This window comes from Podarcis pityusensis (genome assembly GCF_964106645.2).
Source record: "Podarcis pityusensis genome assembly, chromosome: 3".
NCBI lineage: Eukaryota > Metazoa > Chordata > Lepidosauria > Squamata > Lacertidae > Podarcis > Podarcis pityusensis.
Window position 1 is genome coordinate 15,695,740 of NC_138026.1, and position 25,497 is coordinate 15,721,236.

Genomic DNA, 25,497 nt, shown 5'->3' on the forward strand with positions numbered 1-25,497 from the left:
GCCAAGGGATCCGGCCTACAGCTTCCGCGTCATGTAGCCAGCATGACTAAGCTGCTTCTGGCGAACCCCGTCATGGGGATTCGAATCACCAACCTTCTGATTGGAAAGTCCTAGGCTCTGTAGTTTAACCCACAGCGCCACCTGCGTCCCAGTGGGCATTGTAGTAAGTAATGGCAAATGTCCTCTACACATGGTTACCCACACAGACAGAGTCTCTCTTCACAAGGTATTCTGTTATATTGTCCATCTAGGACTGGTGAGGGCACAGATTGAAAGGGTAGTTCTTGGAAGGCAACTCTTAATGAGGCAGGTGGAAGATTTGTCAAATATCTGGACCTTGGTTCTCTTAAAGGCCCATTACAGTTCCTTTTGTTCTCTTAATGGCCCATCACCCAGGCAGGCCTGGTCCATGATGGATCCAGGAATTAGAAGGGTCTCACATGCAGCCTACTTCCTCCCCCGTCCCACCCCGCCAAACTGGCCTGGCCTCCACAAACTCATAACAATATGTTCATCCTTCTGGCTTCTTCTGAAATGTTGAGCTCTTTGTGCAAAATACCTTTTCTTTCATTGGTCTAAATCCTGTTCTGCTGCCTTCAGTGAGTTTCTGTGGCTTCTCTATTTGTTTCTCTGTCTAGAACTTTAGAGTCTGCCTATTTCTACCTCTGTGTATTACTCTAAAAAGAGAATTAATAAAACATTTTAAAGGCAGATAAAAGCCAAAGACTGTAATAACAGCCAGCAGCAAGTTGGAGGGGGGAAATACTTTAAAACAATAATAACAAAAGGCAAGCAATGCCATTAAAACCCAAAGGACACTTTGTGTGGCACTTGAAAGACAGAATTGAAGACATCAGAATATAATGGGTGGGAATTCTGGATACTGAGGCCTGCTTGCAGGCTTCCCATGGGATGGGCTTTTCCATGGGCACCCAGTTAGCTAGACCCACCAGGGTTGTTCTTATATTCTTATGAGAAGGTTGCATTCCTGATAGCCACCTGCCTAACTTCAGAAGGTAGGGGAGGCACCAATGAAGATCTCACTTGACAGGCAGGTTCATATTGCAGAATGTGGCACTTCAGATACGTGACCACAGTAAGGTTACCAGATTTTTCCAATGAATCCGGGGACACTTTTCAACTTCAGTGGATTTCGTATGGGGGCTGATGTGTAAATCCAGGGACTGTCCCTGGGAAACGGGGATGTCTAGTAACCTTAGACCACAGGCCAAAACCAACATGTTGAAAACCAGCATCTAGTTCTATAATATGCCTAAAGGGTTTTAGTCCCAACTCACAATCTGGCTGCCATGTTTTGGGCCAGCTATAATTTTCAGCTACTGCTTCAGGGTTGGTTGATCAATACAGTAATCTAGTTTGGGACATTACTGGGGCATAGATAATGCTGCAGTTGTTGGGCCACTCCAACCATTGGGCAGAGTGACGCAGCTGTTTCAAGCAGCTAGTTTGGGTATCATACATAGGGCTGTAAATAACAATGTATTATTACTGCATTTGTACTGTCAGGTAAGGGGAGAGTCACTTGTGCAATTTTCTGCCCCAGGTAACAAGCTGCCTTGACTAGCCTTTGTGGTGACCATGGGGCATTTGCTGCTCTGCCTCAGGCAGCAAAATGTGTTGTGCTAGCCATGCTTGCACCCCAGTCAAACCTGATAGGAGGCACCACGAACAATTGAGACCACTTGACATCCAACCAAGCATCATCCCCCAAACTACAAACCAGGTACTAAAGGGGAAGAGTGAGCAAGCTGAATACCAGTTCCCTAGACTGATAAACTCTTCAAGAACAGCAGCTTTTATCTTCTCTGGATTGACTTTCTAGCTCTAATCTAGCCCATTCCAGACATCAATGATGACACATTGGGTCAGATAAGAAGCAGAGACAGAGCTGGGTGTCATCTGCTCACCAATCTAATACCAAGCTGGGTTCAAGGTTCTTCTGTTAATTCACAAAACCCTAAACAACTTGGGTCCAAGTACCTTAGGGACCATCTGACTGTACTCTACATCAATCAAGGTGGTCCTCTGATAGGGCACTTCTGGTGGTTCCCCATGCCCCTGAGGTTCGGTTAGCCTTCCCTAGGAGCTGAGTCTTTAGTGTGGCAGGTCACGCCCTATGGAACTCCTTCTCTGGTGACATTTGGCAGGAACCACCCCTGCCTTCTTTCAGGTGTCTTTTGAATTTCCCTCCTTTTTAACCAACCAGCATCTACTGCTGTTTTATTGATTTTTTTATTACCGTATTTTTCGCCCTATAGGGCGCACTTTTTCCCCTCCAAAAATGAAGGGGAAATGTGTGTGCGTCCTATGGGCGAATGCAGGCTTTCGCTGAAGCCTGGAGAGCGAGAGGGGTCGGTGCGCACCGACCCCTCTCGCTCTCCAGGCTTCAGGAAGCTATCTGCAAGCCTTGCAAGCCCGGCGGGAGTTCCCGCAGGCTCGCAAGGCTTGCGGGCAGCAGCCTGCAGCCCACAAGCTCGGGGGACAGCAGGGAGGCACAGCGCGCCTTCCCGCTGTTCCCCGACCTGGTTTGGAGGCTGCCAGCCCCACAAGCTCGGGGGACAGATATCCACAAGCCTGGGGAGACTGGTGGGACTTCCCGCCGGGCTCCCTAGGCTTGCAGATAGCAGCCTGTTCTATAATTTCCCCCCCTTTATTCCCCCCCCAAAAAACTAGGTGCATCCTATGGGCCGGTGCGTCCTATAGGGCGAAAAATACGGTATTTGTATTTATATCATTTGTATTTATTTTGTATTTTTTATGTATTGTAAGCTGCCCTGACATATTTTATGAAAGTACAGATTATACATAGTTAAATAAATAAGAAATCAAATCACCCAGCTCCAAAACTCCTAATGACCTTCCTCTAGGACCACCATCTAGTGCCAGTGTGGTGTAGTGGTTAAGAGCGGTGGACTCGTAATCTGGGGAACCGGGTTCGCGTCTCCGCTCCTCCACATGCAGCTGCTGGGTGACCTTGGGCTAGTCACACTTCTGTGAAGTCTCTCAGCCTCACTCACCTCACAGAGTGTCTGTTGTGGGGGAGGAAGGGAAAGGAGAATGTTAGCCGCTTTGGGACTCCTTAGGGTAGTGATAAAGTGGGCTATCAAATCCAAACTCTTCTTCTTCATCTAGATGTTATACAGAATGAAGACACTACAAAACCTTGTGGTACAAGCATAATTGCCAAGTTTTAGTAATAATACATACTGAAATAATGTTCTTTATCGATGACCAAAGGCTGCTAGCTGGCATACAAACCCTAAATTCATTTTTATTCCATGTAGAGGAACATTAAACAAACAATCAAACAAAAGCTTGTGTGTATGGCACATTAGCCTTTTAAAAATGGCATAGTACAAGTCTGGAGTTTTCTTAGTGAATCAAATGAATAAAGTACTAGATTCAGAAGCCTGAAGTGCATTTGGCAGGGATTTGAGAGAGGGACTTTTTGGTAGCTGTGGCCAGACTCCAGAACACCTTCCTTGGGGATGCCAGTTCCGATACTTCTGTGGTGGCTTCCATCACACAAGTATCTTCTTATTTAGACAAGCCTTTGGCCTATCAAGCTGTTTTATCTGCTCCTGCTGCTGTGCTTTGTTTTATTTTTATTTATTTATTTATTAAGCCTGGCTGTCTTATTGATCTGTTTTCTTACCTGTTTGGTTTATACACTGTTTACATTTTATAGGATTGCTTTATGTTGTATTTTACTGCGTTTGTTGTTAGCCACCTTAGCTCCATTATGTAGGATGTAAATTATTTCTGTAACAGGCATAACAATAATTAGGAGGCTTTTAAACCGTACCACTTTCTGAGGAGGAAAAAAAAGGAAAGGAAATCTGCCTCTTTTCTAATGTATCTTAGAAGGGAGGGAGGGAAGAAGAGAGGGAGGGAGGTGTGATCAGAGGGTTTGATAAGGAGATGAGGGGAAACCGGCTAACATAAAGGGTACAGAATAGACCAGAGATAGAAACTTTGGAGTGCCACGAAGCTATCTATTCCATTAGCAGTCTGCTACTGAGCCCACTGTTCAAGACAATACATGAAGTTTGACTAGGCATTCATTGGAACTTCTGAGGAGAGCCTCTCTGGGTTCAAAACAGCCATGGTATCTCTACCCTTCAAAAAATGCAGGGTACAGGTCTGTAGTCTCGCAGGCTCTGTCCACAAGTTCCCATGAATGTGTGGCAGATGGGGCAATCTCAGGGGGCACAAATCCAACCCTCTTCTCCTTTAGTCCTTGTGCAGGTTCATTTCATTTTTAGCTTTTTCAGATTTTGAAATTTACAAACAATTACCAAACAACCAACATTGAAAGAGAATTCCGAAGAATCTCCTGGACTTCCCTTCCTCCCTTTCGTGGGTTGTGCAGGTTCATTTCAACCTTCCCTACACTGAATGAGCAGGTTGTTTGCTGTGCAAGGCTTCTAAACATGCACCATCTTTGTACTGTTCAGACATGATGGTTGGGATCCAGAATGTAACTTATGCTCATGGAAACTCTGTGAATTCCAGCTGGAGGAAGAAGGGGTGTGTGTGCAATTCTCACTGCTTCCTGTGCTGCTTTCCACACCATTCCAGGGGGTCCCCCAATCTGCAAGGGCAACCTTTCAGGGGGTGCAAGGATGGGGGGAGACAGGGTGTAGGAATGAGCGAAAATGACCTCCCCTGCTCCCACAGGAATTCTGAATCCACCCCAGTCATCCCTTTTGAAATGATCTGAGTCTTTGGGGTTTGTTGGACCAATAGCTTTTAAATAACAAAGTGTTAAAAAAGTAAAAATATTGTTTCTTCCTACTTCAGACTAAGCTACTGATTTAACCTGGAAGTTGGGCGGGGGGCAGAATAACATGAAAATAAATAAACATAGAGGATACATGTTTAAAAGTCTAAAAAGAGCATGTTTGCTTGAAATGGATTTATCTGCTTCTGGGAGGCAGTTAACAGCTTCCCCAGCATAAAAGAGTAACTCATTTTTCACATATCAGAACTTGCATATGAGATGAAGACATGGATATCTCAAAACTCACACACAGCATAAGCATACTTTTTAATTTCAGTGAGGTTCTTACTTGTTTTTAGACTCAGAAGGTAGTTTTTTAAATAATGTTTTTTAAAGAATTTAATTTTTAAAATGAAAGATGTATTCTTGACCCATTAGTCGTTAATGCGTAACTGAGTTCAATACAGTGGTACCTCGGGTTACATACGCTTCAGGTTACATACGCTTCAGGTTACAGACTCCGCTAACCCAGAAATAGTACCTCGGGTTAAGAACTTTGCTTCAGGATGAGAACGGAAATCGTGCTCCGGCGGCGCAGCAGCAGCTGGAGGCCCCATTAGCTAAAGCGGTGCTTTAGGTTAAGAACAGTTTCAGGTTAAGAACGGACCTCCGAAATGACTTAAGTACTGTACAATATTTCTGGGTTAGCGGAGTCTGTAACCTGAAGCGTATGTAACCTGAAGTGTATGTAACCTGAGGTACCACTGTACTTTTAATGACAAAGGGGTCCAGTCCAAAATGGGGTCAGGTGTCCTCAATTCAGAATTCACAAACCACCCATATATTATTGCTCTTGGGTAAAAAATTCCCTCCAAACACCTTTAAGGCTCTGTCAGCTTTGAAAAGCTTTGGAAACAACAAAGTGATCCAGCTGCTGCCGTGAAATAACAAAAGGGAAAAATACAACCTAAATTTATTATTATAAAAATGAGGTTATTGAACATATTACCACAGCTTAGGGCACTGTTTAGTGCCCCTCAGAACTAAGGGGCTGCTCGTTCATTCAGAATAATGTACTCCTTCATGAGGATAACACATTTCATAGCCTGGCAAAAAACAATGGTTCAAATCTGATTTGTGGTACTCCAGGTTAGCAAACTTTTGCTTTCCCTGTAATTTTTCTCCAGTGGATTGTATAATAGTGAAAACACAGATGCGCTTTGCCAAGCCTTTAGAGCTTGCAGCGCCTAAGCTGTACACCATATTGAATAAACACCTGGGGCATTCATTTAAAACCTTAATTCAGGCTGTTCACCTGCACTGCCAAATGAAACAGAAGCTTCTCTCGGGCATTCATTTAAGCAGAGCTCCATCTGCAGGATTTCAAGGGCTGCAAATGAAAGGAAGGATAAGGCAAGGAATGAAACTTCTTCGGAGCTTGCACGCATTACCTATGATTTCTAATTAACTAAGGTTTCGTGAGCAACCCTGACCTAAATTGCTTTCTTACGGGCTGGGCTGTTTTTTGTTTAAATGAGCTGCTGTTGTTTTCCTGGAGTTTCCGAGCTGCTTCTGCTGACTCCCTCAGATGTTGTTTTTTTTTTGAGCGGTAATGGCCTCATTGACCCAATAATTGAAGGATCCTTTACCTTTTCCCTCCATCTAGCAGCCTCCCTCCCCTCCCCACTTCTTATTCCCCCCTCATTGTTCTCCAAGCATTGCCACTAAGCAGATGGCCGGAGATTTTTGCATCCTTTCAAAGGGCTTCGTGTTTTTCCCATCTCATCAAGCATGTCTCAGTCATGTCTGGGTAAATATCTTCAGGCTTCTCATCAGTCCCCCTTCTGGTAGATCTTGAAAGGCCTGAGCAATTTTCAATAAAGGAACTTGGAAAGTAAGACTTGGAAAGTTAGACACTGCATACGCTTTAGCAGCAGAAGCAACTTTCCTTCCATTCATAATATTTACAAAGCTTAGTAATATATGGTAGGTGTTCAAGTTACGTCAAGGGCACGTTACACTTTGAGTTTATAGTTCATTTGCGTAAAAAAAACAAGCAAACTCAGAATTATTTCGGTGCTGAAGGCCCTGCTTGGTCATCCTTCAGAAAAAGAACACTGCAAACACAATTAGCTTCTGTGGAATTTGATCATCCATGGGCTTTTCTCCCCTCTACTGCCTCCTGTGTCTCTTCTCCTTTGTGTTTTATAAAACTGGTTTGGGAGCTTTATTTACAGATCACAGAATTGCGATGAAAGCTCGATTAATTAACAGGAAAAGAAATTTGCATCCTGCTTTGGATCTGACAGTGAACTCCTTTTTGTTTGATTGTTTTGCTTTCCTTACTACACAGCCATAGAAGCACTTTTATTCTTAATGAATAAAAATGATCTATGTAACTGGGGGATGGGGAAGGTGCTCTGCTCCTAATAATATGCTGCAGAAGGCAACTCGCTGTGTGAAGCACAGATTTTATGTGGGATGTCAGCTACATTGCAGATGCCCTTGAGGACATTTTCCACATAAGTGAATTATGTAGTTTTCTGTTTTCCACATGCAGGCAAGTGAGATAACCCAAGTGTCAGGTGGTATATATTAATACAATTAAGTACCTGCTAATTTAGCCACAGTGGAGATAAATATTTGGATATAATTAAAATCATTAGATGTAAATATAAAATCATCCTTTGGGTTATGGAAGGAAAACAGCCAATAAAATGCGCTGTTTAACTCAGGGACAGTAGCCTCTTCAGGAGCAAACTGCACTGGAAGCAAATTATAATGTGTTAGCCATTCTGAGTATTTTATTGGAGCACACAATGAACTTGATTTATATAACCAGACCACAGATATTGGACAAAAAGAATAAAGAGGAGCATCTTAAACATCTAAAAAGGAGTAGGTTCCCCAGTGTAATACCCTCCCATTTGATCAGATGTCCACACACTCACATATATGCAAGGTCTGTTTTCAATAAGGTGTCTATGTGTTCTACTTTATTGGTCTGTTTGACAGCGTTGTCTATTGATGTTCAAGTCCAACTGAAAAACAAAGAACCGTAAGATGGGAGAGCAGATGCACAGGTTACCTGGTCACAGTTTTCCCCACTATGATGATGTACTATATTTTTATTTAAATTAAAGTAGTTATTTCTAAACTTCTTTGTATACCTACTAAGTAGCATATGCACATTTTATGCAAATTTGGGCCTTCGTTTCTCTTCTTTTTTGTCATCTGTTTCCTGTTTTTAGTTTTGTGTGTGTGTCTAAGTGCCCACCACAGTTTTCAGACATTGCAGTAGATGTACAAAAACAAGAATTGCAACTTTTGCAAATGGTTTTCATTCAGCACTTGTTAAAGTGTCCATAGTATTCTTGCTCTTTTTACAAACCTTTTGTTTCTTCACAGCACATTTGTGCCAATGTGACTTTAGAGTCACTGATGTGTGGGACTGTGTGATTTATTTTGATTATTTTATTGGGCTATTATATAGATAGAGAATTTGAATGCAAAATGCCACATTTTTTACATCACTGAGGAAAGATATTTCACCTTTCCAATATTTTCCAATGGGCGCACTCTCTGAATCAGTGTAATTTAACATGTTATGAGTCTGGGGTTGCAAAACACCATACGTTCTGGATTAAGCTATAGATTGAATTGAATTGAAGTTTGGAGTGCTAAAGCCAGGAAATACTCGTGTGTATTTAGGTTAGACCCAAGTGTGCATTTGAGCCATGGGCAAAGCATGCCTGGAACTTCTAGAATCTCACACTGTGGAGTTTGGGGTGGTGTGTAACAATATGATGAACCAGCCTGCTTAGCATTTGACTTGTCACAGATTTAGCTTTACTTATTTCCATCTTCATACACTTTTTTTATCTTTTCAGCACAGATGGGTTGGTGGCAAAGGATTAGAGTTTGTTCTCTAGACTATTTGCCATTGATATGCTCCTGCTGACAATTATAGCAAATTTCTGTTTTCATGGTTCCCTCTTTTGTGTTTTATTTAAAGGATCAGTTAGAAAGAGAAAGAGAGAGGGGGGGGGGGAGAGAGAGAGAGGGAGAGAGAGAGAGCAGCCTTGACAATCCAGACTTTTTATTTAAAAAAATGCTTCTGTTTGCTAAATTGCACCAAACTTAGCTGTCTATTGAAAATTAGTATTTGACTGTTTCTACAGTACTTTGGATATGCAATTGTTGCTATAGAAATGTAAACGTTCATAATTCCACTGATCAAACAGTGAGACAGCATTGTTGGGTGGTGGTTTCTGCCTCTTTCCACGTTTCATCCCAAGGGTGATGAAAATCACAGCCCTCCTTTATGGTGCTTTTTAGTTTCCATGCAGATACATAACTGCTCATTGCCCATGGTTGCAGCCAAATTGTATAAAAAGAGTGGTAATAATGACGACAACAACAACAACAACAACAACAACAATAATAATAAATTAAAGACCTTTTTCACAGCTATGTTTTGTGGCTTTTACCCTAGGAGAAATTAGTTTTACCCTGAAGTAGTTTCCATCTGTCTTACACAACGCAAGGAGCATGTTGCAGTTGGCCCCAATAGATTTTTGTTTGCTTCTGGCAAATTATCTCTAGTCTCTGCATAGAGTAAAGGCTTGTCATTAACTCACTTGACAGTTAACTCAGTAAGGGGATAAAAAGTAATGTTTGCAACCTGCCTGGAGTAACATGGGGGCAAATAGCAGGTACCACAAAATGAAATGAGCCCCACACAGTACAAACAGACATTTGCGGTTGAAATACCTTGGTCCGTTTCCTGACACACACAAAGTAATAACCATTTTATAGGGACACTTGGAGGGTCTGTCATTGCACCCATGGTGTTCCGACTATATTCAATTTTGGCTTTATGCACTATCCCTGGAACATAACCCCCACCCCACAAAAGTTGTGGGTCTACAGTACTGATTTTAACTAATCAGTCAATTATTTGGCTACCGTTTGCTAATAAATATGTTCCAGCATTATGTAAGGAAGACTTAGTTGACAGGATGAATCCTTGAGAAAGTTTAAAATAATAGCACACATGCTCAAAAGGATCAGAAAAATTATTTCTGTGTGCCCAAACACCTTACTATTTCTATGCGAAGGGGCTTTGCATTGTTTGATTGTGTGCTTATTTGCGTGTGGCTCACCATCAGTGCATGCCACATTATGAAGTCACAACAAGGAAGCTTACAACTCAAAATCGAAACACTTACAACCAAAAAACCTTTATATGAGTGCTGCTGTTACAGAGAGCCCAGAAGCCCCTGTGCTTATTACCAGCCTCTGAAAGACAGATTTGAAGGAAGAAGAATATTCCTTAGACCTGATATGAAAATCATTTTGTGCTCTGGAGGGATGGCCTTTGCTAGCAAACTGCGCTACATCATCAGAAAACTTCTGCACATGATCAAAGAAGCAGAGCTCTGAGAATTGTGCTTTGATTATGAACGGCACAAAGTGATCTTACATGAACTCACTCGGGGGAATGTAATACTGTGTACAGGAGGAGATCTATATCACCTGAAGTCTTTATCATTTCTTTACGTTATCTGTGAAATTCTTTCATGTTTTGACTGGGGAAGGAGACTCATTAGTCACAGGCAGAAAACATTAGGTTAACCAGCAATAACGTGAACTCAACCCTATCTGTTTACTCAAACTGAAAGCTCTTCCAGTGAGGAAGATCCCACCCCGCAAGAATATTAGGTGAAATTATTCATTTACTTTTCACTCATCCATATTTTCATTGTCCTGTAAAGAGTTGACATTGCTGCCTTGAATAGATTTGTGGATGCAGAAGCTATTGAGCTAATGGAGTAATCTCAGCACTTTATTGGAAAGAGCCCTGTGAAAATATCAGCAGTCAAATTTAATGGTTTATCTAAGCCCTTCGAGATTTCCAGTGTGTGAACTTCTGGCCTCTCATCCCTCCATTTCCTACAATCCTTATGTAGCACACTCTTAAGCATTAACAATAATGCTTGTAATAGGATTGCCCAAAAAGGAAACCCACCCTTATCTTTATGGCTTGTTTCTAAATTCCAAAAAGAAGACACACCCACTCTTTAGGGAGAAGGGTGTGGTAGCGGGTGCTGGGATGTAGAGTGGCCACAGGCTATTGAAAGCTGCTTTATACCAGGTCTGACTTTTGCCTACTGTTTTATATTCTGACTGGTTGCAGCTGTTTATGGTCTCAGACAATTGTCTTTCTTATCCTTGCTTGCCTGGAGATGCTCTGGGTTGAACATGGGACCTTTTGCATGCAAAGCATGTGTTCTGCAACTGAGCTATGGTCCCTCTTGATATTTGATTTGTGCCAGTTATGACCTGCCTATGAGAAGCAATGCATGTGTTGGGATAGAGCCAAACGCCCAACACTGCCATCGCTGCCGATGTGGCAGGAATCGGACACGGCAGCCAGCAGTGAAGTCTGAGCCACATTGGTGCATCAGTGGGACCGCTGCCACCAATCGAGTGCTCTAGCCAGTGTGCCTGCATGACCCCAACCTTGCCACCACCATGTTCTAGCCCAGTCCTTCCCAAGAAAGCAGCCCTAGCTGCTATCAGGAGGACAGCTCCATAGCTTTGTCCATGGAACACATGACACTACTGCTGCTTAGCAAAACAGATGATTCAGCTACGGTATCGGATACAACCTTTATGACAGAGTACAAGCCTCCTGTGCCAAATCACAAGCACAGTGACATTATTCGATTTAATCTACATTCATGCCACATGGTTAAAGGTAAAGGGACCGAGCAACGAGAGCTCACCCCGTCGCGGGGATTCGAACCGCCGACCTTCTGATCGGCAAGTCCTAGGCTCTGTGGTTTAACCCACAGCGCCACCCACGTCCCTTATGCCACATGGTTAAGAGTGGCTAAATTAGCTTAGGTTCTTAAATTCTTTCTATGCTATCAGTTTTGTTTTGTTTTGTTGTTGTACAATGCAACTTTATGAAATTTTATGTAGCTCACACTAAATTCAGTGGGACCTGTACAGAAAAAAAACTTAGGAAACTTGGAACTCTCAGAGTTGTGTTGTTGTTTTTAACCGTGCCGTAGACTTGCACCCTCAGCTGGTTACTATATTAAAAAACAGTGGCAATAATGCGCCACTACTCTAAATATACATTGCGATTTCCTTTGAGCCCTCTAGACATTTAGAGGTGTATACAAATCCAATATCCAGTTACCAGTAGCATACAGAGCAGTAAAGCTTAAGTAGGCACAGAGGGTTTAAATACAGAGGAAGATTATTGCAATAGATAAAAAATGGGTTTATTGTTAAGAAGTCAGACCAATTTATCGGGATTAACTTTCAGTTTGTTCCCTCATATGTACACCCTCACTGCTCCCAGAGAACAGTTCAGGGTTTCAACTCCCTTCCTGGAATCTCATGAAAATGGGAAAGAGAGCTGCCTGTCCGGAACATACAGACAATCCCTCTGTCCAAATCTCCTGTCGAATTCACCTATCAGTTCATGCAGCTGTTGAAAAACATGAGTGACATGAGCAACAGTCCCATAATGCCATAATTATTATTATTATTTATACATACATACATACATACATACATACATACCCCACCCATCTGGCTGGGTTTTCCCAGCCACTCTGGGCGGCTTGCAACAAAAGATTAAAATACAATAGTCCTTCAGATATTAAAAGCTTCCCTCAACAGGGCTGCCTTCAGATGTCTTCTAAAAGTCCAATAGTTGTTTGTTTCTTTGACATCTGATGGGAGGGCGTTCCACAGGGTGCTCACCACTACCGAGAAGGCTCTCTGCCTGGTTCCCTGTAACTTGGCTTCTGGCAGGGAGGGAACCGCCAGAAGGCCCTCAGCGCTGGACCTCAGTGTCCGGGCGGAACAATGGGGGTGGAGACGCTCCTTCAGGTATACTGGACCAAGGCCTTTTAGGGCTTTAAAGGTCAGCACCAACACTTTGAATTGAGTTTGGAAACGTACTGGGAGCCAATGTAGGTCTTTCAAGACTGGTGTTATGTGGTCTCGGTGCCTGCTCCCAGTCACCAGTCTAGCTGCCATATTCCAGGTTAGTTGTAGTTTCTGGGTCACCTTCAAAGGTAGCCCCACATAGAGCGCATTGCAGTAGTCCAAGTGGGAGATAATCAGAGCATGCACCACTCTGGTGAGACAGTCTGCGGGCAGGTAAGGTCTCAGCCAGCGTACCAGATGGAGCTGGTAGACAGCTGCCCTGGACACAGAATTGACCTGTGCCTCCATGGACAGCTGTGAGTCCAAAATTACTCCCAGGCTGCACACCTGGTCCTTCAGGGGCACAGTTACCTCATTCAGGACCAGGGAGTCTTCCACACCTGCCCGCCTCCTGTCCCCCCAAAACAGTATTTCTGTCTTGTCAGGATTCATCCTCAATCTGTTAGCCACCATCCATCCTCCAACCATGTTCTGAAACAGTCCTAAACATGTTTACTCAAAATCATTGTCCTCAGGATTGTACCCTAGCATGGTATAATAAACATACATGGAATGTGATCCAAAAACAGCCATTTGATTCTAGCCACTGACATCACTTTGAATCCTTTGTGGCTGAATCCTTCATAGCCCCTCAAACTTTTTTTTTCTTTTCCTGTGTCTTGGGGGAAGGTGTGCCAAGGGCTTGACCCACTTTGTATTCTTGTGGAAGGCTGTGAAATAAAAAGAAGCTAAGACAACAATGCAAAACCTGTTGGTTATGACAGTCCTGCCCCCTGACCTTGGCCACAGAAAACAACAATGAAATGTTAAAGGAACATTGCGGACTTTGCTATACCAATCCTCAATTAAAATTTGGCTGTGGAAGGAGATACCGATTTACCCCCAATATTCTGGCAAAAGAAGTGGCTTCTGGTAATGTTCCAAAACAGCTTCTTTCTCTGTTCCTAGGGCTTGTAAGGAAATGAAAATTACAACCATACTGCTTGTTTGAATTATGAAAAGTGGTCTATATACAATGCCTTCCTTCTTTCAAACTTTATGTAGCTTGAGGTCTCTTAATATGCCTTAAAAGTAAATTTTATGCCCATGTAATGGGATAAAGGGCTTCAATTTCTGCCAGCTACTGAAGTTATTCATGTAGTTCAAATTTTGAAAGCTCGTCCCTTTGATCAGCCAGGTCAAACTCTTCTAACAACTTATGGCAAAAATTGTTACAGAAGGAATAATAGCTTATTCGCATGACATGCCCCAGGGAATGATTCCTTGTGATGCTTTTAATAGCATATAGTAACCTTGGCAGAGATTCCAGAAGTTGGCCGTGAGTGACAGCAATCCCAGCACAAGGACTTATTGATGAGTGACTGCCTTGTGCTTACCCTCTTGAAACGTGCTATCAATCCACTAGTACAGAATCCAACCATTTGGATGGCCTTGTCCAACACAAACAGCCATATTGCTTCTTTACACGCACATTTAGCACTGACAGTACAGTGGCAACGGACAACACCAAGTGATGAGCGGTAGCAAGATGGCTCCACCATAAATCTGGAAGGGAAGTACCAACAGTCCTGTGTTGGTGCTGAGGCCTGTGTGACAACTTTCACCTTTCACCAGGAGAAAGGCCATAGCTCAAAGGCAGAGCATCTCTTTTGCATACAGAAAAGAGTCTGTCTCCAGGTAGGGCTGGAATAGACTCTGTCTGCAACCCTGGAGAGAGACCTGCTGCCAGTCAATGTACACAATGGTAGCTTACCTGACCCCCCCCCCATCACCTGCTAGTTGCCAATAGTTAGAGGGCGAAGGGGCTTGAATAACTCAGAGAAGCTATGAGCTATGCTGTGCAGGGCCACCCAAGATGGACAGGTCATAGTGGAGAGTTTTGCCAAATGTGGAGCAGGAACCGGCAAACCACTCCAGTATCCCTGCCAAGAAAACTCCATGGACAAAGACAACAGGCATATAAAAGTTATGATGCTGGAGAGCTGGACCATAAAGAAGGCTGATCACCGAAGAATTGATGCTTTTGAATTATGGTGCTGGAGGAGGCTCTTGAGAGTCCCATGGACTGCAAGAAGATCAAACGTATCCATTCTTAAGGAAATCAACCCTGAGTGCTCACTGGAAGGACAGATCCTGAAGCTGAGGCTCCAATACTTTGGCCACCTCATGAGAAGAGAAGACTCTCTGGAAAGGACCCTGATGTTGGGAAAGATGGAGGGCACAAGGAGAAGGGGATGACAGAGGATGAGCTGGTTGGACGGTGTTCTCAAGCTACTAGGCATGAGTTTGACCAAACTGCGGGAGGCAGTGGAAGACAGAAGTGCCTGGCGTGCTCTGGTCCGTGGGGTCACGAAGAGTTGGGCACGACTAAACAACAACAACAACAGACGGTAAGGATAGAGGTGGAGGTGAGGTCAGCATGGTGCAAATGCATCAGCGGAGCCAATCTGGTGCTCCTGCTGGTGCATTTGTGGTACACCAATTTTGCCACCTTGCCACCACTTCCTGTGTACCTCCCAATAAGCAACAAATGGTAGATCAGATGAGCCACCCAACCCCACTGACTACAACTGGCAAACAGCACTGATCTAGCTGGGTCAATGGTCTGATTCATTATAAGGCAGCTTCCTATGTACCCGCTATAATAAATATTTCCTTCTTTCCTGAGTTTGCTGAAATCCATGTTTCCGGGCAGATCAGCTGCTACTGAGTCTGCCCAGAGAAGCCAGTAAATCTAAATCTGAGCACTGTCAGGTAATACGACTAAGCACTCTGCCAAATTTAAAACATAAAATGACACTACGTACCTGCTGGTATTGTTAGCGTGAAAATGCCCTCTCTTGTTACAGTGAGCAGGAGGCACTGTATTTTGGACTCTGTGAATTGTAGGGGCATCTCAGTGTCTGGGGCAGCCCTTAGCAGCACAGCCCTTGCTTATCTTAGGGAACATCTCTGGGAACATTTCCATTTCCTGAGATCTTTGTGGGGAAGCCTTTGTTCCACGTCCTGTCTTTGGCTAATGTAAGGATTGAGTGCAGGGCTATGCTATGTCTGTGATAGCACTCATGCCCTAGAATGGCTTGCCCACTTCTTTTTTGGCTTTTCTCTATCAGTTTCAAACTTGACTGTTCCAGAATGTGCTTTTTTTTTGCTGTCTGGTTACCCACTGAAATTAATGAACACAAATAATTCAACAGGTCTACTTTGTGTTGCACTTACACTTTTGTTTTATTTGTTTTTTTGTGGCTTTTAGATTGTTTTATGGTGACTTCCTTCTGGGTAGCAAAGAGTGTGTGGTATGTAGAGAGAGATATAGCTAGCTAGATATAGCTAGATAAATCACATTTCTCATGATGAGCTAAGGTGGAGGTAACAAAGGTTGTGCTGGACTCCAACTCCCATAATCACTGACCATTGGCTATGTTTCCTAGGAGCTGATGGGAGTTGTAGTTCAGCAGCACCTGGAGAGTAACCATGTTGCCTATTCCTGAGCAAGGGTCTGCTGTCTATATATATATATGAGTTGTTGTAGGAACAGGCCAGTTATTAATAATAATTTCCATACTGCCATGTCCTTACAACATCTGACTGATGAAAGGAGGTACAGCTGTTATATGATTTCATAGCATGGTAAGTGAATGGCCCTAAACAGACATGATTCTTCCTCTGGGAAATGGGACCATTTCCTTTCTAAAGACTTTTTCAATTACTTACTTCAAATTGTGCATTTCCTCCAAGCAAGTGCCTTTCCTCAACTCAAGAAAAGCTGTCTGACATTCAGATTGATGTCACAAATAAGTAATGCTTTATTTTTATTGTATTATTTTATTTTTATTTAGTGCATCTCATCACTAAAATACTCCCATATACTAGCGGCAAACTTCTGCGTACGTGTACTGATGCTTTCAATCCTGACTGACCAATAATAATGGCGTAAAGGGACATTTTAAAAAGCACCCCAGCAGCCTTGAGTGAACATGAATACAGTGGTACCTTGGTTGTCAAACGGCTTGGCTCCCAAACAAATCGGCTCCCGAACACCACAAACCGCAAAGTGAATGTTCCAGTTTGCGAACGTTTTTCAGAAGCCAAATGTCTGACATGGCTTCCGATTGAGTGCAGGAAGCTCCTGCAGCCAATCGGAAGCCATGCCTTGGTTTTCAAATGGACTCCTGGAACGGATTAAGTTCAGCAACCAAGGTACCACTGTAGTTGCACCTGGGTAGTGAAAACAAAAGCTGACAAATGGGAAGGTTAGGTTTCACACACACATATGACCTATGCTAGAGCCCATAAATGGAACAGGACGAGCAGTGTCAGATAGTTAGTATTCTTCACAGACTAATACTGATATCAGGGAAGAAATCTTACCCTGTGGTTTGTTTAGAAGTTTTGCTTTTATCATCGACTACAGGAGCAGAGCAACAGTTGGACCCATGATAATACTAAGCATCGAAAGGACGCTCTAATAAAAGTTTATATGCTTCCTAACTCCCTTAAAGCAGAGGCTTGCTAAGTAGATACTACCCTATTGGGGACCAAAGAGGAAACTAGATGCGTCATACACACGTATCTGTGAAAACAAAGAAGGCAGGAGATTTCCAGAAATAGGTGGCTCCTTGCCGTATGTGCGGGAGAGTTTCTCAATGAAAGGAAGTACTGCTTCCTTTACTTATTAGTTAGGAGATTCAGGGAATGTTTAAAATGTTGCTTGGAACAGAAAAGTGCGACTTTCCATTGGAATTTGGAGGAATGTCAGGACCCCTCCCCCCAAAAAAAACGTCCTTCCTATTCCCCAAGGTTATAAACAGATGGGATTGTGTAGAAGTGTGAGGCCAGCGATTGCACTTTGTTGTGTTTTGCAAAACTACATCTGTTTAACAATCCATTCCTTTTATATGTTAGTAGACTATTATCTGCAGAGCTGGGGAGGTGTTTTACCTAAGAATGTGAGCTATGAGCCCAATTCATATGTCATTTTAGTAACAAATGTACCCCACTTACTGAATACAATTAGATTACTATTTACAATGGTCAGAATGTGATATATGGGGATGAACGATGGTGACTAATCCAGTTAGACTGATGACTGAGGAAGGCCACCGAGACCACATAACACCGGTCTTGAAAGACCTACATTGGCTCCCAGTACGTTTCCGAGCACAATTCAAAGTGTTGGTGCTGACTTTTAAAGCCATAAACGGCCTCGGCCCAATATACCTGAAGGAGCATCTCCACCCCCATCGTTCTGCCCAGACACTGAGGTCCAGCACTGAGGGCCCTCTGGCAGTTCCCTTGCTGCGCGAAGCCAAGTTACAGGGAACGCCCCCCCATCAGATGTCAAAGAAATAAACAACTATCTGATGTTTAGAAGGCATCTGAAGGCAGCCCTGTTTATGGAAGTTTTTAATGACTGATGTTTTAATGTATTTTTAATCTTTTGTTGGAAGCCACCCAGAGTGGCTGGGGAAATTCAGCCAGATGGGCTGTGTATAAATAAATTATTATTACTATTATTATTATTATTATTATTATTATTAGGGTGGCACTGTGGGTTAAACCACAGAGCCTAGGACTTGCCGATCAGAAGGTCGGCGGTTCGAATCCCTGCGACGGGGTGAGCTCCTGTTGCTCGGTCCCTGCTCCTCCCAACCTAGCAGTTCAAAAGCACGTCAAAAGTGCAAGTAGATAAATAGGTACCGCTCTTGCGGTAAGGTAAACGGCGTTCGCCAGAAGTGGCTTAGTCATGCTGGCCACATGACCCGGAAGCTGTACGCCGGCTCCCTCGGCCAATAAAGCAAGATGAGCACCACAACCCCAGTCGGCCATGACTGAACCTAATGGTCAGGGGTCCCTTTATCTTTTACTACTACAATGACTAGTCATAGAATTGTAGAGTTGGAAGGGATCATGAGGACCACGAGTTTTGCAGGGTTCCCAAACGCATGGTGCCTCTGCATATGAGTGGCAGGTCATATGTTTGGGTTTCACTTCAGACAAAAGCAGGCAAATGCAAGTTGCTGGAGGAAGGAGATATGATGTTCCTTGGGGAGGATGGAAGCAAGCTAAAAGCATAGCCCTGCTTCCAAGTAAGCATGGCAGCACACTATATGAAACTAACACAGGAATGAGTTGTAGACATGCAGTGATGCTAGGGAACTATGTCACAAGTTGGGCTGGTTGAGATGTCACAAGGTTTTGTGTTGTGTGAATGATCCTTAGTGAACCTTGAGCTCAGATACTCCTGTAATCTGTGTTCTGCCTTTTTAATGAACCACAGCTTGTCATTTCATCAGAACCTAACAAACTGTGGCTAAACTATTGTCAGTAATGCAGTGGTGATGCCGTCACTTCACTTGCCTTAAGAACCAGATAAGGCCAACCACAAATGGTCCCCCTGATCTGATTCTCCCTTTCTTGGGCACACAGACCCCCCTCCCCAATACTTTGTGCTTCTTCCATTCATAGTGACAGAATATAGAGAGGATCATAATAGCTACGTCTAAAATATATTTGGTTTTATTTGGCTGCAGTGCATAAATGTGTTTGCTTCCCTTCGGTGGAATCAGTTAATATAAAGCAGAATTAATAAAAGCTTGGTTGAGACAGAAATGAGATCTCATATAAATAAGTAGAGATTATTTCCGTTTTAAATGAATTTAAATGAATTGTTGTAAGTAGTGGCAAGGAGAGGGATATGAGAAACGACCCTTGCCAAGTTCTTTTTATTCAGCACTATTAATCCCTGCTTTTTCGGCATTAAAATGTTATATCCAGCAAGGGCTATGTGAACCTTGCACAGTTAGAAGCTTAAAACAGAGTGATGACACCGTACCTGACTAGTCATTATGGATTGAATTAGCCTTTTATAGAAATGGGGTCTCAAAATTGTCTCCGGTAATACAAACTTTAAATAGGAAGGAGTTTATATAATGGTTCCTGAGGGTTACCTTGTGATTATCTGAAGGTGGGATTTCCCCCTCCTCATGCTGCCTTCTGCCTTCCAATATTTTAACAAAATTCAGTACACCCGAAAGGTCACCTAGTTATTTATAGCCTAGCTTAAGCCTACCAGGCTCTCTGGAAACATATTACTTCTCCCAACATCAGATTTACAGATTTGGGCTGCAAACCTATACCCAGCTGAATATACTCCAGAAAGCACTCTATAATTTTCCAATTGCCATCCTAAGACTGCATTGGCGAGCCATAGCAGTAACTGTGACTGTGACGAAGAGAGATTTTCACTGTGTGGGTGCGTGCCCTCTGTGGCTGTCTCCAATACGACTAGTAAAGGCTTAATTGGAAGAAGATCAGGCATTTGTTGAGAAATGAGTTGAAAAGACATGTGCTTTGCACCAACCCTCCAAATTTGCAACTGTCCACAGTAAACTGATCATTCTGCTTGACTATCATTGAGCTCCTGTTCTACTTCATATTATATTGATTGAAATGAGATGAAGGATGGCACTTTGTGTTGAATGGGGTAACTGTGCCCCTGAAGGACCAGGTGCGCAGCCTGGGAGCCATTTTGGACTCACAGCTGTCCATGGAGGCGCAGGTTAATTCTGTGTTCAGGGCAGCTGTCTACCAGCTCTATCTGGTACATTGGCTGAGACCCTAACTGCCCGCGGACTGTCTCGCCAGAGTGGTGCATGCTCTAGTTATCTCCCGCTTGGACTACTGCAATGCGCTCTATGTGGGGCTACCTTTGAAGGTGACCCAGAAACTACAACTAATCCAGAATGTGGCAGCTAGACTGGTGACTGGGAGTGGCCACCGAGACCACATAATACTGATCCTGAAAGACCTACATTGGCTCCCAGTACGTTTCCAAGCACAATTTAAAGTGTTGGTGCTGACCTTTAAAGCCCTAAAAGGCTTTGGCCCAGTATACCTGAAGGAGTGTCTCCACCCCCTTCGTTCAGCTCGGACACTGAGGTCCAGCTCTGAGGGCCTTCTGGCGGTTCCCTCACTGCGAGAGGTGAGATTACAAGGAACCAGGCAGAGAGCCTTCTCGGTAGTGGCGCCCGCCCTGTGGAACGCCCTCCCATCAGATGTCAACAAAATAAACAACTATCTGACTTTTAGAAGACATCTGAAGGCAGCCCTGTTTAGGGAAGTTTTTAATGTTTGATTTTTTTATTGAGTTTTTAATATTCTGTTGGGAGCCGCCCAGAGTGGCAACCTATTTACACACGTTCAATATGTGAACAACTATGCATTGCATCAAGCCTAGAAGTGACCTGAAAACATAACAAAAAGGGGCACGGTGGGTTGTTTGGAATATTAGGAATAAGAATAAAGCACAAGTGCAGAGAAAAAGAACCGAGTGTTGACAAGTGTTATGAAGAGAACCAATAGAAACTGAAGTGATATTGTGGGTATTCTGTATTGGGTAACCCCTCCATTTCATACAAAAGAACAAATGTTGACTGCAGCTTACATTTAGCGAGGAGGGAGCTTAACCATGAGCCTGGTTTTAGGCAACATATTTAAGCCAAACCTTGGATTAGCTCAGTGAGGTGGGGGGGAGAGACTAGGAAGGAGCAAAGCAGCAGTCCCAGTAAACTGTGTAAACAGGGCCATTGTGGTTTTGTCCCTATTTCTGAAATCCAGAGGATTAAGAATTCTGGATAAGAGAGGGAAAGTGGGTTTACTATTTGAACTGTGATTGGCTTCCATGTACTTCAGCACCTTGCCTAAATTGCATCCTCCTTTCAGATAAGAAGCTATCCATTCACCTGGAAGCCTAACGTCCATCACTGTAGAGAATGATAAAACCAGATATCCTAATAGATGTATCCAGCACCATGAGAGTTAACGTACTATTTAAATATTAAAGAACTGCTTTATGAATGCCTCTATTCTTGACAAACTATGCATGGCTCCAAAAGCAGCACTCAGCTGCTCCAGAGGCAGGCAAGCTTATGTCATAGCAAGTTCAAATTCCTTTCAAAGCTGCATCCTTTCCTTTTCTTTTTCATCCTACTCTCCCCAAATGCCAAGTTTTTGATCAAGGTAGAATATTCCCAATTAGCATACTGAAACTTTTTGTTGGTAAGGAAGCTCCATTCAGTTGCCATATGTAAATATACGCTCATTTTGTCGCTTAAAAATGTTCTTTTGCAGGCAGCCGAGCTTATGTGCTAGTGAATGCTAATAAGATAGCATTTGCTCATTGATTCGAAGGAAGGAAGGAAGGCACTAGCTTGCCCTCGGGCTCACAGTGCCTGTTAAAGTAAGGCTGATAATGGTTATAAAGGCATTCAGTAAGAATTAGAATTGGGGCCTCTGACATTCTCATCAGCAAGGGACGCATCAGTAGGAGTCAAGCTAAGCAATATCACTTTTGTTTGAACTTCTACCTCTGAGCTGCCACGCATTTACAAATGCCTCAGCAGCAAACAATGCACACGGAGGCTTGACATTAATATTAGCAGGCATCCACCGGTGACTTGACTGAAAAAATATCCTTCAATTCTGACAACCTACAATTGTGAGAGAAGCGAAACCATACTTGGCAGGAAAACAAGTCAGCCTAGCTGGGGGTTAGGACAACGTGGTGTAGTTATTCCCTGCAAGTGACAAATTACCAAGTGAGGAATAGCAGGGAAACGTTCAGTGCTCTGCCTAATTAGGAGAAACAAATTCAAGATGCAGTTTTGTTTGTAATCGGAAGGGTTTGGGTGCATTGGGCTGAAAAGGTAGAGCACATATATGTCTGTTGCTTTCTGTACACTGGACAATTAAGTGGTGGGATCTGCTTCGGATTGCTTTGACTTGCAAGAGCCCAGTGGCATCAGGCTCCTCTGTGTGGCTGCACTGACTAGAGGTGACCACCTTGTGTGGGATACAGGGGCTGCTGAGGCAATTGAAAACACATCTGTGGTGCTGTTGCGTCATGCAACTGAGCCAAAAGTTATTTCATAAACAAAGCATGTACAACAACTGCTCCATTCTAGGACCGGGCCAAATATTCTCCCCCCCCCAGCTTCCTGTTTCTTATGCTGTTATAAGACTACATCTCCCCCAAAACAGTGATTCATCTCTACTGTATACAAATGCTATTATGATTAGAAATACAGTGGTACCTCAGGTTAAGTACTTAATTCGTTCCGGAGATCCGTTCTTAACCTGAAACTGTTCTTAACCTGAAGCACCACTTTAGCTAATGGGGCCTCCTGCTGCTGCCGCGCCGCCAGAGCACGATTTCTGTTCTCATCCTGAAGCAAAGTTCTTAACCCGAGGTAATATTTCTGGGTTAGCGGAGTCTGTAACCTGAAGCATCTGTAACCTGAAGTGTATGTAATCCGAGGTACCACTGTACAACGTGTTGGGATGCAACTCAGCTTGCACTGGAGGCTGATGTGCCTGCATGGGACAGAGGACAGAGAGAAAAGAATCTCCAAGTTTCCTAAAATGTCCTTTGCGTGTCGAGGTCCCCAGGGCCACCCCAATAACTCACACATCACACCAATATTTTTGTTTAAGGTTTTGGCATCATTTTGGCCACAACTTTATTAAAATACAAACATGTGAGTGGTTGCTTAGGCATTGGTTACGACTAGCTGCCCCCACCGTGGGGGACAGACTGACATTCCGCACGCCTGCGAAAGTCAGAAAAGGGGAATACACTTGGGGCTAGCGACGGAGCAGGGAACCTGCTCTCAGCCCACCCCAAATGCAGCCAGGAGCTCTTGCAGTGGCCCGAGCCCCCTTGGCAGGGTGGACAAGCAATAGTTAGCCCCCGATTCCTTTAACGGAATCCCTTGCAGCAGCAGCATTGGAGGGGCAGGCACAGCCAATCCATGCCCCTCAACCAACCAAACCATAAACCAATGCCTAACCACAACCTTACAAGTTGTGACGATTTGCTACACAGTAGGCAAAAACCAAATGGCCCCAGCCAATCAGCCAGATGGACAAAATTCCTACCGGGCCCCTGCCCCAAGAGCAGACGACCCCATGACAGGCATAGCAAGGTCAAGCGAACAACCCTAATTCTGGGGGGGGGGGGGGGAGAACGGGCAATCCGATGCACGGGCGAAAAGAGGAAGCCCTAGCCTCGTGCAAGGAGTTTTAGCATTTCTGGCTGTCAATCAACAAATGGCAACATTAACTTCCTCCCAACAACAAGGGAAGCCCCAATCGCATCAGTGGCCAACGGTCAATTAGCCCGCCCCCAACTTTGGAGTGTCCTGGCGGCCCCCACCGCAACACGTGCTCTCCATGAAGGAGAACACGCTTTCTCACTGAACCTGTGCTGACCTTCTCTCAGGTAGTAGTCTCTTAGGGTTGATGGCCTCATTTTCTACTTCAAGATTTTTTATTCTCACTTTGGGGAAGGAGTCATCTTTTGTGGCTCTTCTGCTGAGATGCAAGAACAAACGTGGGCCAAGGCATCTCCACCTTACTTAGAGAGAACTAGAGAGCTTTCCTATCAAGCATGTCTTTCCTGAAATAAACACAGGTTTCTCTCAACTCACGACTCTCAGGGCAAAGTGTGCTCCTCCAACAGGGATTCAGTGCTAAGTTCAACTGCTGCTGAGCGTTTTAACTCCAAACACCAACAGAATATACCCATGGAGACTTGGGGAGCAGGCTCTGAACTCATATGCTCCTTATTTTTTTCATCTTTCACCACAGAGAAAACTGAATACCAAGCTTGGAAACCCTGCGTTAAGCTACTTAATTTTGCAGGCTCAGGAGCGATCCCATGTTCATATAAAAGATGAGAAAAATAAGGAACGAAGTGTGTCAACCCCTTCCAATCTCTTCCCTCTTAATGCAATCTTAGAATGGGGGATAAGGATCAAATTCAAAGTGAAGTAATTAATCACCTTTGGGAATGTAGGCAAATTCATTGCTACTTTTAGCAAGTATTTCACTGATCTAACTTTACAATCAAGCAAGTTGTTTCTTATTTCCAGTGTAAAAGGCCCCAAGAGGTGCCCAGTTCATCCGTACCTGCAAGATGCCAACACATGGTATAAATTCACTCTGGTATGAATCCCATAGACAAAAAGTTGCCCAAAGCCCTCTATATAACCCGTAACGACAACCAGTTGGCAGGCATATGGTGTGAGGTCTTTTCAGTGGTGGCCCCACAATTGTGCAATTTGATTCCAAGATTAGGCAAAGTTCATCCCTTGATACTTTTAAATGGGCATTAAAGACCCAGTTTTTTCATTGTGGACTTTAAGGCTTAATTATAACCTGGACTGTATATATAGCATGGGGATTATTAAAATAATGCAGAGCTTTTATTACCATATGGTTTACGGTATATTAGCTTTTAATACTGTTGTGAAGGAAATGGAACCTTCATATTGTATTGGTTGTCTGGATACATAGTTTATTTTCTGCTTTGAAAGACATCATTCGCTTGAAAGGTGGTCTATAAGTAATTCATTAACATAACATAAACTATTAGCAATGTCTTCTGGGTCTTCTTGCATTATCTCTTTTTAAAGTGTCACTTTCAGATTTTCTGGTACCTACAATGTGATCAATAGCAATTTGACAGAGTGCAGAAGAATCAGATTTTTTAAAGGTTTTTTTTTAAAAAAATGTTCCAATTGATTAATGTTAAAGTACAGCATAGTTGAAGGTTTTCTATGGCTAGTCACAACAAATTTCTTATCTGCATCATGCCTTGTAAATTTATTCACCATATGGATTTTGCAGTGTTGGACGATTCACACTTATCTGTGGATCTTAGTCTGCATATGAAGAATACCTGGAAGTAAATACCACTGAATTCAATATGTCTTCCT

The 25,497-nt window shown here is 43.4% G+C and overlaps 2 protein-coding genes across 9 annotated transcripts in view; one reads left to right on the forward strand and one right to left on the reverse strand.

Moving 5' to 3' along the window:
* The window catches only part of MACROD2 (mono-ADP ribosylhydrolase 2), a 978,088-nt gene that overhangs the window by 928,361 nt on the left and 24,230 nt on the right, over positions 1–25,497 (forward strand). The gene's annotated exons all lie outside the window — the stretch shown is intronic.
* LOC308473633 (uncharacterized protein) overlaps positions 1–25,497 on the reverse strand; it is a 73,577-nt gene that overhangs the window by 5,651 nt on the left and 42,429 nt on the right. For 3 of the 5 annotated variants that reach the window (XR_013984112.1, XM_080999433.1, XM_080999431.1), the window contains exon 1: positions 6,060–6,332. The exons of 1 other annotated variant lie outside the window; for it this stretch is intronic. Coding sequence is in view for 3 of the 4 variants with exons in the window: in XM_080999433.1 (XP_080855559.1) it covers positions 6,060–6,101 (42 nt within the window). In the remaining variant the exon portion in view is untranslated. Of the gene's footprint in view, positions 1–6,059; positions 6,333–25,497 lie in introns of those variants that run through there. One more of the 5 variants, XM_080999432.1, reaches the window with a different exon arrangement.